This window comes from Pinus tabuliformis, chromosome 6, assembly GCF_031772625.1.
Source record: "Pinus tabuliformis cultivar Carrire ecotype Pingquan chromosome 6, CPIR1, whole genome shotgun sequence".
NCBI classification, from domain to species: Eukaryota; Viridiplantae; Streptophyta; class Pinopsida; order Pinales; family Pinaceae; genus Pinus; species Pinus tabuliformis.
In genome coordinates, this window is record NC_142292.1 from 1,984,566,855 (window position 1) to 1,984,584,512 (window position 17,658).

At 51.7% G+C, this 17,658-nt stretch overlaps 1 protein-coding gene across 1 annotated transcript in view; it reads left to right on the forward strand.

Annotated features, from left to right (window-relative positions):
* The first annotated feature begins 16,191 nt into the window (after positions 1-16,191).
* The window catches only part of LOC149267168 (annexin Gh1-like), a 39,518-nt gene continuing 38,051 nt past the window's right edge, over positions 16,192-17,658 (forward strand). The window contains exon 1 of the mRNA XM_089431673.1: positions 16,192-16,486. Coding sequence (XP_089287799.1) covers positions 16,411-16,486 — 76 coding nt within the window. The 5' untranslated portion in view covers positions 16,192-16,410. The remainder of the gene's footprint in view (positions 16,487-17,658) is intronic.

Consider the following 17,658-nt stretch of genomic DNA (forward strand, 5'->3'; position numbering starts at 1 on the left):
ATCCGGAAATTCCAAATCCTATTGCAGCAATTGATAATATTTCTTCTATTTGTTAATTTACTGAAACAAATTATTTGTAGTTGTCTATGACAAATACCAAAATACATACACTACAATCTTCACAAATTGATTACCGTGGAAAATAAATGTAAGGAAAATACTAGCACAACAATAACACATTAACAGAGTTATGTTTGAATAATTTTCCTTGGAAAAACCCAATGTTGGAAAACCAGTGCAGCAGATGAGGGTTTCTTTTGTTGTTCTTCAGCAAAATCTCATGTATAATCTACGTATAGAAAAATAGAAGAAGAATCACTAAGAAAAATTTTACAAACAAATTTCTCCACTCCACAATAAATTTCTGGCACCTGAGAGGACCTGTTGCCCTCACGCTAGCCACACTACATCACCCTCTGCACAGTGACTGCGTTGTCCCTGCGTCATTGCCTCTGCATTGGTGATCTGTGTCCCTTTTATGTGCTTCCTCTTCCTGCCATTTCCTTCACTCTCGACTATTGCTGATACCCTCTCTCTCTCTCTCACCTCCAAATCACCCTCTGATTCAATTTCCTCTGGACGAACTTCAGCTAGTGAGAAAATAGATTTAATTGAGCAACTCAGTATCTACCTCTCGTGTATCTTCTAAATGCCCATCAAAGTCCATCTTATAATATTATCGTTGAATAATCAATGACCCAAATTAAATTCTAATCAATGGCTCAGATCATATTGACTCGATCTCCGTCTTTTTCTAGAAGGTTCACACCCAATTTTATTAATACCCTTTAATTATTTTTTTTCCTAAGTTTAGACTTAGGCATGCATTAAAAATAATTAATTATTTTAATATAACTGTTTCTGGGTGGAATTTCCCAAAACGATTTCTGGGTATTCTGGAATGCACGTGTCCTAGCCTCTGTGCAAATTTGAGGCTTAGATCACATCTGATGCTACCATAAATCAACATGGGAAGTGTTCCCAAGACCAACAAACAAATCAGTTGTGGGTTCGAGATGGATCTTGAAGGAGAAGCAAGCAACAAACAAAAGCATAGAAAAGTACAAGGTCGTATTTGTGGCCAAGGGGTACTCTCAAGTGGAGGGGATAGATTATGATGAGACCTTTTCTCATGTAGCAAGGTACTCATCCATCATATCAATCCTAGCTTTGTCTGCACAAATGGGGTGGAGGATCCACTAGATGGATGTGAAAATTGCATTCCTCAATAGATTTATTAAGGAGGAGGTGTATATCGAGTAATGAGAAGGCTTCGAGACTTTTGATCGAGAGTATCATGTGTGTAAACTCAAGTGAGCATTGTATGGTCTCAAGCAAGCACCTCGTGCTTGGTACACCGGGATCGATAACTATCTCACCAGTTTGGGCTTAACCAAAACTGAAGCGGATGTAAACCTCTGTCACATTTTGGTAGAAGGTAAATTGTTGATTATTGTTTTATATGTTAATGACTTGATCTTGACTAGTGATGAGCAGTTGATCAGATCTTGCAAGGAGGACCTTGCAAGAGAGTTTGAGATGAAGGACATGAGTCTCATGCACTACTTCCTTGGATTGGAAGTATGGAAATGCGATGAGGAACTGTTTGTCTCTCAAAGCAAGTATGCCAACGAGATACTTCAGAGGTTTCGCATGGACAAGTGTAAAACCCATGGAGACTCCTCTAGCGACCAACTGGAGGAAAGGATGCCACTTCAGGTGAGGAAGTGGATGAAACTGTTTACCGACAGTTGGTAGGTTCACTCATGTATCTTGTGAACACACAACCAAACATGCGTTATGCAATCAACCAGTTGAGCCAAGCTATGGTTAGAGCAACCAAACTGTTTTGAAGGGAAGCTAAGCATGTTCTACGGTACCTCAAAGGCACTACCCAGTTTGGACTTTGGTATAAATGGACAAAGGGAGTGAATTTGTGTAGCTTCATCCATGCAGATTTGGTGGGTAGTCCATCAGACCATAAGAGTACATCAGGTGGAATTTTCAGTGTTGGGTCCACAACAATTTCTTGGTACAGTAGAAAGTAGAGATCAATGGCACTTAGCTCAGTAGAAGAAGAATACATCGCTACAAGTCAAGCAAAATGTGAGGTGATCTAGATGAGAAAGATACTTGTTGGCTTGTTCGGTCAGATGATGGATCCCACTCTGATTTACTATGACAATCATAGTTGTATCAAACTCTCTAAGAATCCTATTTTTCATGATTAATCCAAGCATATTGACATATGGTATCACCATCTACGGGATTGTGTGCAGAGGCAAATTATGTTGTAGTACATTCCGACAGAGGAACAAGATGCTGATATTTTGACAAAGGCCTTGTTAAGAGGGAAGTTCGAGTTCCACGGGTGTCGGATAAGGGTGGTTGATAATCCCTTTCTTGTTGAGAGGGAGTGTTGAAAATGCAGCAAGAAAATCTTAGTTTGACTTTACCTTGGTCAAACTAGAGAAAATTCTAATTTATATTTCAACAGAAATCTTGGAGGTAGTTAACTGAGGTGACATGGCACTTGTCATTAAGTTAACTCAGTTAATTCGAGTTGGGGAAGCTTCAGTTCAATTCAATATGTTTGATTGCTAATTTGTAACAATCTATTTCAGTTATTTTGAGTTATTGTCAGTTTAACTAGTTCTAACTGTCAAAAGAAATAATAGAGGTCAAGTTGTGGAAGTGAAAATTCAACCACACTCAGTGATCAACTAGTTAACTTATCAATCAACCCAAAATAATTGTTGCATGTAGAGAACTCGAGTTACCCAATTGAGATGGAGATTCCAATGCAATGTACTATCAGTTGTAGCATATTCCAATTTGTAGAGGTGGTGCATGCAATCAGAGGAAGGACCTAAGGCAATTGCACAATTCCATGGTGGGGAATTCCTAAAAAATAGGGGAAATTTCTCAAGGGAACAATGCAAGGAAATAGGAGCTTGGAGGGCTTGAAAATTGGCTAAGTATTGGCTAGAGTTAGTTAGTCAGGAAGAGGGATAGACTATACACTTGCAGGGTGTGCTCAGGCTTGAGAAAGTATATGTATTTCATCTCTATTATTTGATTAATGTAATATAGATAGTAAGGGGTTTTGAGCAGTTGCTTTCTTCTAGATAAATCTTTGTGCATGTGTGATGTTTCCTTTTGCATGTCTATGATTCTTGTTCTAAATGGCGAATTAACTTCCGTAGATTAGTAGAGTATCTTCAAGTCTTGTGATTTAGTAAATTTCATGAGTAGTATTGGATCTACACATTAATTTCTACTCATTGACCCTAGCGTGCTTAGTCCTTGGTAGGTTTTCCTTAACTTCATTGACAACATCAACCATGGGAGAGCAGGAAGTATGCATGCACCTCATTAATGGCTCCTTGAAACACAAAGAAAATGTTTTTTCTTAAGGCATGTGCCACATTATACACTTGTCCTACCTTGGTCATTACCTGGTAGTGTAATGGTCCTCCAACGACATGTGATTTCTCTTCTTTGTGTGTATAAATGACATGGGTTATGCAAGGGGTGGTGATTGTAATTGATATTTTGCAGTAAGGTTTGTAACATTGTAAGGTCTTTGGTTTCAGTGTGTTCTGTCAAGCTTGGCACAAACTCCTCGGTGCATCGACAACCATTCTTAACAATGTAAACTATGAAACGGGAACTGATACTGTTACCCGTTTCGTAGAGATAGCTAAAAAGTGACCTGATTTTGAAAATGGGTGATGCAGAACGCACATGTTTTTTCTAGAGCATAGTTTTTGGCACTTTAGTTTTTTTTATGTACATCATGTTTTAGAATGGTAGTGATTTTCATGCTGATTTTAAAAAGTGAGCATTCTGCATCACACTCCTTTCTTAAAAGCCCTGTTTTTTGGCTTTAAATTTTTTAATGTATAAAATGTAAATAATTATTTAGTAAATTTGATAATTTTTGAAGTGGTCGTTTTCTTCACATTTCCTTGTTTTTTATTATAATTAAAAAAAAAAAAATCGTGAGGTTTTTACTGTTTTGCATTTTTAAATTAGAAAGTCGATATTTAGACTTTTCGATATTCTACATATTTATACATCCTTAATTAATTTTTCAATCGACATGAAATAATTGTTTCTAAAAAACAATATTTTTTAACAATGGACATAAAAATAACCATTTTTAACATAAATATAACTAAAAAACTACACGTTTTGATAATTTTTTGTTAGAATTGACATGTCAAAATCACAATTTTTATACGATAATTTTAACTAAAAATGGTTAAATAATAGTTTTTTCTATGAATTTCATGTCAAAAAAATAATAAAAATCACTTTTTTTTTCAAAAAATAATGATTAACTTAAAAATCAATGCAAAAATCACATATTACCAATATTGAACGTATAACAACCATAATTGAGTGTTTATTCTTCTCATAAAATGTCAAAGTCAAAACATTGCAAAGCTTGATTTACAAGCATAACTTAAATTTAATCAACAATGTCACGTAATCCAAACTCTTCGTCCTCTAGAGTTTCATCATTGTCCTCTTCCACAATATTTTCTGTTTCAGTTTGCTCATTTTCCTCTTCTAATGGGTCTTTGATGTCTGTGAAACTCCCAATGTATGTCTTCCCAAACATTCCATGTAATGGTGGTTGGGGTTCCTTTGCCTTTTTTGGCACACGTGATTCACCAGGCGGGGGCGCGGGCTACCCGGGTGGCGCGGCCGAGGCAGGCGCCACCCGGGCGGCCCGCGCCCCCGCCCGACAGGCGGCAGGGCGATTACCAGAATCGCCCTGCCACTTGCCGGGCCGGGGCGGGGGCCGCCCAGGTGGCGCGGACGAGGCAGGGTGGGTGAGGGCGCCCCGGGGGGGGGAGGGTGGGTCAGGGCGCCCGGGCAGGGGGGCGGGCGGGTCAGGGCGCCGAGCGGGTGAGGTGGGTGAGGCCGCCGGGCGAGCAGGCAGTCGGGTGAGGGCGCCGGGGCGGGCGGGCGGGGGCGCCCGGGCAGGTGAGGTGGGTGAGGGCGTCGGGCGGGCGGGCGAGGGCGCCTGGGCGGGTGAGGGCGCGGGGCGGGCGGGCGAGGGCGCCGAGCGGGCGGGCGAGCGAGGGCGGGAGGGCAGGTGAGGCGGGTGAGGGTGTTGGGCGGGCGGGCGGGCGAGGGCGCCCGGGTGGGTGAGGCGGGTGAGGGTGTCGGGCGTGCAAGGGCGCCGGACGGGCGGGTGGACGAGGACGCCTGGGGGGGCAAGGTGGGTGAGGGCGCAGGGCGGGCGGGCGGGTGACGGCCACCCGGGCGATTGCCGGAATCGCCCTACAGCCTGCTGGGGGGGTGCGGCCGAGGCAGGGTGGGTGAGGGTGGCCAGGGGGGCCGGCGGGTCAGGGCGCCCGTGCGGGGGGGCGGGCGGGTCAGGGCACCTGGCGGGCAAGCAGGTGAGGGCGCCGGGCGGGCGGGTGAGGGCATCGGGGCGGGCGGGCGGGCGAGGCTGGTGAGGGCGCCGGGCGGGCGGGTGTGGCGAGTAACGGCGGCGGGCGGGCAGGCGAGGGCGGGCGGGCGAGGGCGCCGGGCGGGCGGGTGTGGCGAGTAACGGCGGCGGGCGGGCAGGCGAGGGCGGGCGGGCGAGGGCGCCGGGCGGGCGAGGGTGGGTGAGGGCAGGCGGGCGAGGGCACCGGGCAGGCGAGGGCGGGCGGGCGAGGAGGGCGGGTGAGGCGAGTGAGAGTGCCGGGCGGGCGGGCGGGCGAGGGCACACGGGCGGGTGAGGCGGGTGAGGGTGCCGAGCGGGCGGGCGAGGGCCGGGCGGGCGAGAGCGGGTGAGGAGGGTGAGGGCGCCGAGCGGGCGGGCGAGCGAGGGCGCCCGGGCGGGTGAGGTGGGTGAGGGTGCCGGGCGGGCGGGCGAGGGCGCCCGGGCGAGTGAGGCGGGTGAGGGCGCCGGGCGGGCGAGGGTGTCGTGCGGGCGGGCGAGGGCGCCGGGCGGGCGGGAGGGTGAGGGCGCCCGGGCGATTCCGGGAATCGCCCTGCCGCCCGGGCGCCCTCACCCGCCCGCCCACCCGTGCCCTCGTCCGCCCGGCGCCCTCACCCGCCTTACCCGCCCGGCGGGCGGGCGGGCGAGGGCGCTGGGCGGGCGGGCGGGTGAGGGCGCCCGGGCGATTCCCGGAATCGCCCGGGCGCCCTCACCCGCCCGCCCGCCCGGCGCCCTCACCCGCCTCACCCGCCGGGCGGGCGAGGGCACGGGCGGGTGAGGCGGGTGAGGGCGCCGGGGGGGCGAGGGCAGGGGCGGGCGAGCGGATGAGGGCGCCCGGGCGATTCCGGGAATTTCCAGGGTGCCCTCACCCGCCCCCCCGCCCGGCGCCCTCGCCCGCCCGGCGCCCTCACCCGCCCGACCGCCTAGCGGGTGGGGTGGGTGAGGCCGCCAGGCGGACGAGGGAACGGGAGGGCGGGCGGGTGAGGGCGCCAGGGCAGGCGGGCGGGTGAGGGCGCCGAGCGGGCGAGGGCGCCGGGCGGGCGGGCGGGTGAGGGCGCCCGGGCGATTCCCGGAATCGCCCGGGCACCCTCACCCGCCCGCCCGCCCGTGCCCTCGTCCGCTCGGCGCCCTCACCCGCCTCACCCGCCCGGCGGGCGGGCGGATGAGGGCGCCGGGTGAATCGCCCGGGCGCCCTCACCCGCTCGCCCGCCCGTGCCCTCGTCCGCTCGGCGCCCTCACCCGCCTCACCCGCTCGGCGGGCGGGCGGGTGAGGGCGCCGGGTGGGAGAGGGCGCCGGGCGGGCGGGCGAGTGAGGGTGCCCGGGCGATTCCCGGAATCGCCCGGGCGCCCTCACCCGCCCGCCCGCCCGTGCCCTCGTCCGCCCGGCTCCCTCACCCGCCTCACCCGCCCGGCGGGCGGGCGAGGGCTCCGGGCGGGCGGGTGAGGGCGCCGGGCGGGCGAGGGCGGGCGGGCGAGTGAGGGCGCCGGGCGGGCGAGGGCTCCGGGCGGGCGGGCGGGTGAGGGCGCCCGGGCTGTGACGCCCTAGCGTCTTGGGCAGGGCGTGCACGACGGTTGACACGGAGGTGGAAAGACGCGCGGGTGAACCGGGCGGGTAACCGTGCACGGTGACCGGGCGGATGGACAAACATAACACAGTCGGGTGGCGAGCCGGGCAGAGGCGCGCCCACCCTTCGGGCGGACGCACACGGGAGTCGGGTGGCGGGCGAGCTGGGCAGGAGCGCGCCCACCCGCCGGGCGAACGCACACAGGTTAAGAGGCGAGCTGGGCAGAAGCGCGCCGTGATGGTTGGGCGACGAGCCGGGCAAAGGCGCGCCCACCGGGTGAACGAAACGCACGGAGGTCGGGCGGCGAGCCGGGCGAAGGCGCGCCCACCGGGTGAACGAAACGCACGGAGGTCGGGCGGCGAGCCGGGCGAAGGCGCGCCCACTAAGTGAACGAAACGCGGGGAGGTCGGGCGGCGAGCCGGGCGAAGGCGCGCCCGCCCGCCGGGCAAACACAAACGGAAGTGAGACGACGAGTTGGGCAAGGGAGCGCCCTGACACGGGCACGAGATGAGAACGGCGTGCGAAGGAAATGACGAGCCGGTTGGGGAATCGGTGGGTCGACCCGAGGGCGCCCCGCACCAAACGGGCGGGCGACCCAAGGGCGAACCCTGCCAAGGCGCAAGTGACGAGATAACCGCGGGCGAGCAGTTACGAGTTGGCAGCGAGCCGACGAAGTAAGGATGGGCGAGCTGGGCGGAGATCGGCACAAGGGCGCGGGCAGCAAGACGAAGGCACAAAAGATAAGAAGTAAATGGACCGAAGTTTTATAAGGCGTGGTCGGCCTTGCCTTAAAGCAAGGGCCGACCCGCCCATCAAGAAAATTCGGGGTTTCGTAAAACGAAAGGATGGGCGTCGGCCAAACTTATGGAAGCCCCTAGAGGAGCAAGGGGGAAACTATAAAGGCGAGCTCATTGTGACAATGGAGGACAACGAAGAGTCTGAGCGTTCTCTCTATACGCAGAAGACAGAAAGGTGATGCGCACTCTCTTGTAGTGCGAGATCTAAGTAGAACGCAGGTTGGGTTGTCAAGGGAGGCCGAGCAGTATTGAAACGTGAGGACTGTTTTAGCCACCAGAGCAAACGTCCGAGCTGAGTAAACAGGGAGGCCGAACTTGGTAACAGCTTCTTGGTTCGGGTGATAAGTCGACGTGCGCAGATCGGGTAAGAGGTGGGACTCGGGCGAGTCACCTCAGGCGAGTTCGGCGTGCAGAGGCGGACACCATATAACAGTCGGGCGGCGAGTTGTGAGCTCGGGCGAGCCAACTCGGCCGCAGGCCAAACATAACAGGCGGGCGACCTGTTATACTTCGGTACAGCGAAACAGTGTTTCGGGTAAGGTCTGCCGTGGGCAGAACGAGCGGAACCGGGCGGAGTCCGTGTGGAAGTAACAGCGAGTTGGGCAGCGGAGCCAACTCGGGCGCGGTTGCGGGTAAGGCTAAACGGACCGGCGAGTTGTGGTTGGGTGAACCAACTCGGCCGTGTCGTGCAGCAGCAACCGGCTGGGCGACAGTGAACGATCGGCGGTGAACTGGTCGTGTGGCAGTAACCGGTCGGGCAGCGATAACCGGTAGTGCAGGCAGCGAACGATCGTGCAGCGGCAAACGGCCGTGCAGCGGCAAACGACAGTGCAGCAGCAAACGGGCGGTTGCCCGAGTTGTATCTTTGAGGAACGACGGTCGGGAGTTTGCCCGACGTCCATTGTATTTTGTCAAAGGGTGCGGCCGAGACTTTAGACCGGCGCACGGATTGTATTTTGTGAATTGGTTATAATACAAAATTGGTTGGGCAGACTCTTGGGGAGTTGCCCCTCCCATAAATTGGTTGTGCAGACTTTATTATTGTGGCATTGTTATATGTTGAATGTTATGTTAATGTTTAACAAAGTTTAGATGCACGTGACAATAATAATAAGTTAAGTTTATGTGTGAGGCGTAGTCCATAGGCGCGCACTTGGGAAAAGTGAGCGCCCGTTGGTGCCGCGCGCTGCCCAATTAACAAAAAAAATATTGGGGGCGTGACACGGGCGATTCCGGGAATCGCCCGGGCGCGCTCACCCGCCCGCCCGCCCGGCGCCCTCGCCCGCCCGGCGCCCTCACCCGCCTCACCCGCCGGGCGGGCGAGGGCACGGGCGGGTGAGGCGGGTGAGGGCGCCGGGGGGGCGAGGGCACGGGCGGGCGGGCGGGTGAGGGCGCCCAGGCGATTCCGGGAATCGCCCGGGCGCCCTCACCCGCCCGTCCGCCCGGCGCCCTCACCCGCCTCACCCGCCGGGCGGGCGAGGGCACGGGCGGGTGAGGCGGGTGAGGGCGCCGGGCGGGCGAGGGCACGGGCGGGCGGGCGGGTGAGGGCGCCCGGGCGATTCCGGGAATCGCCCGGGCGCACTCACCCGCCCGCCCGCCCGTGCCCTCGTCCGCCCGACGCCCTCACCCGCCGGGAATCGCCCCGGCGCCCTCACCCGCCCGCCCGCCCGTGCCCTCGTCCGCCCGGCGCCCTCACCCGCCTCACCCGCCCGTAGGGCGGGCGGGTGAGGGCGCCGGGCGAGCGAGGGTGCCGGGCGGGCGGGGGGGTGAGGGCGCCCGGGCGATTCCCGGAATCGCCCGGGCGTGCTCACCCGCCCGTCCGCCCGGCGCCCTCACCCGACGGGCGGGCGAGGGCACGGGCGGGTGAGGCCGGTGAGGGCGCCGGGCGGGCGAGGGTATGGGCGGGCGGACGGGTGAGGGCGCCCGGGCGATTCCGGGAATCGCCCGGGCGCCCTCACCCCCCCGCCCGCCCGGCGCCCTCGCACGCCCGGCGCCCTCACCCGCCCGCCCGCCGAGCTGGTGAGGCGGGTGAGGGCACCGGGCGGACGAGCGCACGGGCGGGCGGGCGGGTGAGGGCGAGGGCGGGCGAGGGCCGGGCAGGCGAGGGCGGGTGAGGAGGGTGAGGGCGCCGAGCGGGCGGGCGAGGGCGGGCGAGGGCGAGTGAAGAGGGTGAGGGCGCCGAGCGGGCGGGCGGGCGAGGTGGGTGAGGGTGCCGGGCGGGCGGGCGAGGGCGCCCGGGCGGGTGAGGCGGGTGAGGGCGCCGGGCGGGCGAGGGTGCCGTGCGGGCGGGCGGGTGAGGGCGCTGGGCGGGCGAGGGCGCCGGGCGGGCGGGCGGTTGAGGGCGCCGGGCGGGCGGGCGGGTGAGGGCGCCCGGGCGATTCCGGGAATCGCCCTGCCGCCCGGGCGCCCTCACCCGCCCGCCCGCCCGTGCCCTCGTCCGCCCGACGCCCTCACCCGCCCGGCGCCCTCACCCGCCCGCCCGCCCGCCCGGCGCCCTCACCCACCCGCCCGCCCGCCCGACACCCTCACTCGCCCGCCCGCCCGCCCGGCGCCCTCGGTCACGCCCCCAATCTTTTTTTTTCTAATTGGGCGGTGCGCGGCACCACCGAACGCCCAATCTTCCGACCGCACGTTTATGGACTACGCCTCAAACACAAATACTTAACTTATTATTACCACGTGCATTAATCTTCATTAAACATTAACATAACCTTTCATCAACATTCAATATAAATCAATGCTGCAATAATAATCCACACAACAAGTTTTATGGGAGGGGCAACTCCCCAAGAGTTCGCCCAACCAATTTGTATTATAACCAATTCACAAATGATTACAACCGGTGCGCCGGACTGAAGTCTCGGCCGCACACCCAACAATATACAAAGAGGCGTCGGGCAAATCCACGACCGCCGTTCGTTCCAAGTTACAACTCGGGCAAACGCCCGTTCACCACTGCACGACCCGCGGCCGAGTTGGCTCACCCGAGCACTAACTCGCCGGCCGGTTCAGCACCTCCACCAATGTGCAACAGTCCAACCGCAACCGCGGCCGAGTTGGCTCACCCGAGCTCTAACTCGTCGCGCGGTTCTGCACTTCCACCAATATACCACGGCCCAACTGTTTATAATTGCACTGCCCGCGGCAGGCCTCGCCCGAACTCTGACTCGCTCCGCCGAATATATAACAGGCCGCCCGCCCGTTTATTACCGCACTTGACCCGTGGCCGAGTTGGCTCACCCGAGCTCTCAACTCACCGCCTGGTTGTGCTTTGCTGTGTTCGCCTTCGTGCGTCGATACTGCCCGAGGTAGCTCGCCCGAGCTCCACCTCCAACCTGACCCGCGTACTTCAACGTGCCACCCTGAACCAAGTTGCTGCGACCAAGATCCGCCTCCCGTTTACTACGCTCGAACGTTTACTTGCTTACTGTTTCAACAGTCCTCACGGTTCAATCTGTTCGGCCTCACCCGATAGCCCAACCTGCGTTCTCCTTAGTAGATTCGCACTACAAGAGAGTGCGCATTTCTGTTTCTGCCTTTTGCGTGTTGAGAGAACGCTCAAGACTTCTTGCCCTCTTCGTCACAATGAACTCGCCTTCTTATAGTCGCCCATCAATCCTCTAGGGGCTTCTATAATTTCGGCCGACGCCCATACTTCGTCTTTACGAAACCCCGAATTCTCTTGAGGGGCGGGTCGGCCCTTGCTTTAAGGCAAGGGCGACCACGCCCTATAAACTTCGGTTCTGTTATTCTTAATTTGCGAGCCTTTCGCCCACTGTACATTGCTGCCCGCGCCCTTGTGTCGACCTCCGCCCAGCTCGCCCGCGTTCACTTGCCAACTCGTGTCCGCTCTGTTCGGTTCAGCTCGCCACCTGCGCCTTGGGCAAGGTTCGCCCTTGGGTCGCCCGCCCGTTTGGTGCGGGTCGCCCTCGGGTCGACCCGCCGATCCTTCAACCGGCTCTTCGTTCGTTGTCGCACGTCGCGCCCTGCTCGTGCCCGTGTCCACCGCTGTGTCAGTTCGCCCGGCGGGCGGGCGCGCCTTCGCCCAGCTCGCCGTCCAACCTCCGTCGCGTGTCTGTCTGCCCGGCGGGTGGGCGCGCCTTCGCCCGGCTCGCCGCCCAACCGTCGTGTGTCTGTTTGCCCGGCGGGCGGGCGCGCCTTCGCCCGGCTCGCCGCCCAACCGTCGTGTGCCTGTCTGCCCGGCGGGCGGGCGCGCCTTCGCCCGGCTCGCCGCCCAACCGTCATGTCTACCCGGCGCGCTTCTGCCCAGCTCGCCCTTCTGTCCGTGTGCGTTCGCCCGGTGGGTGGGCGCGCTTCTGCCCAGCTCGCCTTCCACCCGACTCCCGTGTGCGTCCGCCCGGTGGGTGGGCGCGCCTTCGCCCAGCTCGCCACCCGACCGTCGTTATGTTTGTCTGCCCGCCCGGTCACCGTGCACGGTTTCCCGCCCGGTTCGCCCGCGAGTCACTCCACCTTCGTGTCAACCGTCGTGCGCGCCCTGCCCAAGTTGCTAGGGCGTCACACTCTCCTCCACCCGAAGACGTTGTCGACCCGACAACTCATCCGCCGCCAAGGTTGTTTTACTATGGTGTAGGTCCTCTCATGAAAGATGTCCACCCACCTGCATAGAGTCTACTTCCACCAAGTCATACTCAAGTGTTCATCTTATAGTCCCATGCCCAGATCTATGGGAACCCCCATTTTCTGCTGCACGTCTTCATTCCTGCTCAATCTCCAAGTGAGGGCTCATTGCCTTGAACAGCCAACAATGAGCCCACCTCCTTTTGTTCTTCAAGAAGATGTTCGGGGAGAGCTTGAAGGCTCTCCTTGGCTGATCAACTCGATCCATCTGTCAGGATCTTCAATTTCCATTCTCTGGAGGTATGCTTCCCGGTCTTCCTTCTGGTTACTCGGTCTCACATACAGCTCATCATCATCATCTTCATCTTCCACGATCTCTAGCCTTCTCGATAGTTCTGAGATTAAAGGCGTTGGGTTGGGTTGGTAGGGATTAAAGGGGCCAGGGGTGTGGGTTGTGGGTGAAGGTAGTAAGGGTGTCGAGAGGGGGGTTAGAGGTAGGGGACGAGTCACGCTGTGGCGCCCACCCTAGCATGTTATGGTTGAAAACATGTTAAATTTATACTTAGGAAAGAAAAATGATATTCTACCAAAAACATTAATGTGTTTTTTTTCCTCATAAACAACTTTGTTTGACACATAAAAATTTGGTTTTATTAGCATTTTTTAAAAATGTTGAAAATTGACCCTAAAAAAAATAAATCATTATTCCAGTATCATCACTTTCATTTTGAAGCTATATTTTGCACGAAAATTTCATAGTAAAGTTCGTAGTTACTTCCATTTTTAAAACATGTTCAAAATTAACGCCTAAAAAATAAAAACATCGTTCTAGTATACACACTTTTCGTTTTTAGCACTGTTTTTGATGTTTTTTTGGGGTTTTTTGGCCAGAGTTCCCGTTTTGAGTTTATAGTTCCCGTTTCATAGTTTACATTGTTTCTTCCATACTTGGTGGAGGGGAAGGTCTTGAAGATAGAGAGTTCCTTTGTTTCAAAGGTTTCCAAGTCAATGTTTTTTATTCTATTATTGCATAGTGCAACCTCAGAGCCGATTTTCAAACCGTTGGTTGTGCTTCCATCATTGATGCTTCAGGGCCTTGATTTCCCAGGTATCTCTTCCAACTGCCCAGTTTGCACGGGGTCTGGTATCCGGGAAAATTTTCCAATTGGTTTTAATGGTGTTTCTTCAAAGTTACAATGTGCTTTCCAGGGTGTCATTTGGGAGGGAGTTGTCTTTTGTTCATGTTTACACAAGATCTCCCTTCGCGTGGGTTTAATATAAGATGCAAAGTAATTAACCTATGCATAATTGTTGTTTCTAGTTTCCCCTCCTTGTCACGAACACTGGTCTCGTGTATCACTGTCACTTCTCGCTTCCCTCTCTTGTTTAAAGCACCCGTCGACGACGAAGGGTCACAATAGTTGCGAGTGTGTTTAGTTCTCCCTCTGTGTCATTTTTAACTCCCTTTGACTTTCTGGTTAAAGGAGTCTTAGGAAGGTGTGGGTTTTATCTAGTTCGATCTATTGAGGGTTTTTTTGTTGATATAATCCCTCATAGAAATACCTCACATATGCTCTCTGTCAATTCAATTTCATGCTTGCTTAAAATCCCTCAGGGTAATATTGGGGTCAGATTACATTGCCTTCTTGTTGCACTTCTCCAAGCGACTATGCCACCTCGACAGAGAATAGAAAGCCGTAGGGGAGGCTCCAATAGTAGGTTTATCTCTCATTGTAAGCGTTTGTTCGGGTGGAACTCCGTGGAAACTTTATTTGACACAATCCCCGGAAGTCAAAAAGGAGATTCACCGACTTGAATCTCTGGAATTTGGAGAGAAAGCTTACTTGTCAGATTTTGAAGTGGATAATCTAGAATTCAAATGGATTCCAGACCCTGGCAAATTTTGCAAGGGAAATTGCATTTTCTACATTCTGTTGTAGGCTACTAACAATTGGATTCTGTTGTAGGCTACTAACAATTGGACTCCTTACTTTGTTTGGTCATCTAGGACAAACAAGTGGACCACTACTGGATATTTCTAGGTCAAGAGGATTTAAAATGCCTCCTCAGAAGCATTCACTATTGTTTAGATGATATTTTAATATGTCTACAAAGGGTGGAGAAGTACGTTGTGTCGGATTCAGATTCTGACTGGGGGAACACCTATGACACTCCAACGGTGATCAATTCCACCGGTCAACATTGCAACACCTCTTACCATTGTTCCTTAAGCAAATGGGGATCCTCTGTCTTCGGTAGTTATCTCCGACTAGAGGTATCAATTATTTAGCAGCTATTGTTTTTGTCCGTTTTTAGGATTGTTGTGCACTTTTGGTCTCGTGGCTCACAAGCATCCTCATAGTGAATGCACACTGGTTTCTACTTTCCTCCATGATATCTCCTTAGTTATTTTGTTCTCTCTATGTGGGTTTCTTTTTGTCTCTTTTTGTATTCAATGGTTCGCTCCTGGCCTTGCATAATTTATGGAATTTCCTGAGTAATATCTATTTTGATAATGTTAAAGGAGAGTATAGATAAGTTTTGTGAGTAGAAATGTGCTCAAGTAGGTTACATATGGCGTAGATTAAGAGCTTTTGCACTTTCAGATGACGCCAATCATATTCATGTACTCTCTGTAAGCATTTTTTGATTAATGAACTCTTTTGTGACGATTTACAAAAAAAAAGGTGTATGAAAATGTGTAATGTTTTTTTATCACACATGATATATACATTTAAAAAAATAAATCTCTTTAAATTCTTTTTCTTTTTCATTTAATACATCTCTTACAATTTCTAAAAATTTAATTCATTGTAATGCATAGTAAAATACTTATACATTATAATATTAATTTTATATTCATATAAACTAAATAATTTAAATGTTCTAAATTTTTTCTCACCTATAAATTATATATTATTAAAATATATTTAATTTAGTCTCGAGTTTAGTTAGTCGAGTTCCATTGTTAAAACATCTCTGCTATTGAAATGTCACAGGTTCAATTCTCTTGATACTATTGGGTTAGAGGATTGAGCCGACCATAGGCTTGTGGTTGAGGTGACAAAAAGTGATCTTTTCCCTTGACACTATTGGGTTAAACAATTGAGCCGACTATAGACTTGTGGTTGAGGTGACAAAAAGTGATATTTTTCAGTAAATCTATCTTGTACAATTATTTCGTGGATGTAGCAATCACCAATCTCCACAACCATAAACTACACCTAATAATAAAATAAAATAAAATATATCTTTAATTCCAAGACCATACATAAAGGAAAAATTATATATATATATATATATATATATATATATATATATATATATATATATATGCCTGCCTTGTACAATTATTTCAATCACCAATCTCCACCACTATAAACTACACCTAATAATAAAATAAAATATATATTTTGTACAATTATTTCGTGAACATAGCAATCACCAATCTCCACCACCATAAACTAAACCTAATAATAAAATAAAATATATATTTTATACAATTATTTCATGGATGTAACAATCACCAATCTCCACCACCATAAACTACATTTAATAATAAAATAAAATATATATTTAATGCGAAAACAATATAGAGAAAGAAAAATAATAAAATATATATATATATATATAAAATTGCAAAACCATAAATAGTGAAAAATAATAAAATAAAATATATATTCAATTTATATTTACAATATCAAACCAGAACTAGGTGTGGCATGTTTTTGGCCTAAACGTGGTGGTTGCCCACAAAATGGACAACGGATAAAAAGGGGAAGGGGAGCCGTCGTTGGGACGTTACAACGAGCATATTTTTGTCGCATATGAAACAAATATTAGTTGCTGTGAGCGTCAAATAGGACAACCAGCGGCTGTTTTGTTGAGCTACTTGATTTTAATAAATCAAGAATTCATCAGCTATAAATTGAGGCGTTTGATTTCAGTTTAAGTTGCATTTTGGTAAAATTGGTCGACCTGCATTGCTGAAGATATTGTGCGAGGTATCTGATTTGTCGAGAAGATGTCAACAATTACAGTGCCAGTTCCAATACCGACCCCATCTGAAGACTCCGAACGCCTGAGGAAGGCTTTTGAAGGTTATCTCCTCTTCAACTATATTTTTAGATTGGTTTTTTGATATTCTAGATATTGGGGTTCATGTGATGCATGATCTGCTTCGTTATTGCATTTTGGTTTCCTGTTTTATAACACTAATTGTGACTGAAACCAAACCACTGCAAGATTTAGCACATCATGCATCACATGAACCCCTGCCTCTCTTCACCCAAGATGATGAATCATTTAAAAATTGAGCAGATCACGCATCCATAGGGTCACTGTCTCTCTTCACCCACAACGATAACCAAAATGTAACAGGATCAAAACATGAAACCAAAGCGCCTTCACCCACGACGATAAACCAAAATGCAAGATTTAACCAGATCATGCATCACATGAACATATATACACACACATATAATATCTCTGTATTCAGAAGCTTAGAGCTTGATGTTCACATTGGCTTTTCATCTCCAGATTTCCTTCAATATACCCATTTCTCATCCTGAAAGGACTCCTTGACCTGAACCCATTTTAAAGGCTTCCTGATATTCACACATTTGAAAACAGTTTAGACTTCGTCAAAACTAGACTTCCATCTTCCAAAATCTAGAAAACAATTCTACCTTTTTGTCATATCTTCACATTCGACACTTTCATCTTATGCTTCTTTCTATCCCAGTTTCCAGCGCTGCAACTGTATTATGGAGAGTCATGTTCAAAAACTTGGCTAGGTGAGGCCAAGGTGTAAGATTTCGACTCAGATTCTGCAAAAGCTCCCCAGAAATAATAGTTCAAAATGGGTTTTTACTTTTCCTTGGCACTTGTATTCGATGCTGGCGACTTTTCCCACCCACCAGTAGGACTCACCCCGCAGTGAATATACCGAGAGTTACAGGTTGGTTTGGCTCACTGTTGGTGAGTTTAGTGAGTCAGACTTGGGGCTGCGCTAACTGGGCTCTGCAAAAGGACCGAGAATTGTTTGACCTGTTAGCACATTGAAGTCTTCACAAAATTTTTAACTATGTTGGGGTCGCGTATTGCTAATGCTGATGAAAATTTTAACAAGGAAGTGCATCTTGAATATGGCATAGAGGACAGTGAAGTGTGGGCCTCTGAAGTTGTGGTGAGAGTGTGGATGCCTAATAAACATGAAATTAGATCTGAGCCCTTAACCAGTTTAGCTCTAAATCCTAATAAACTTTCAGTT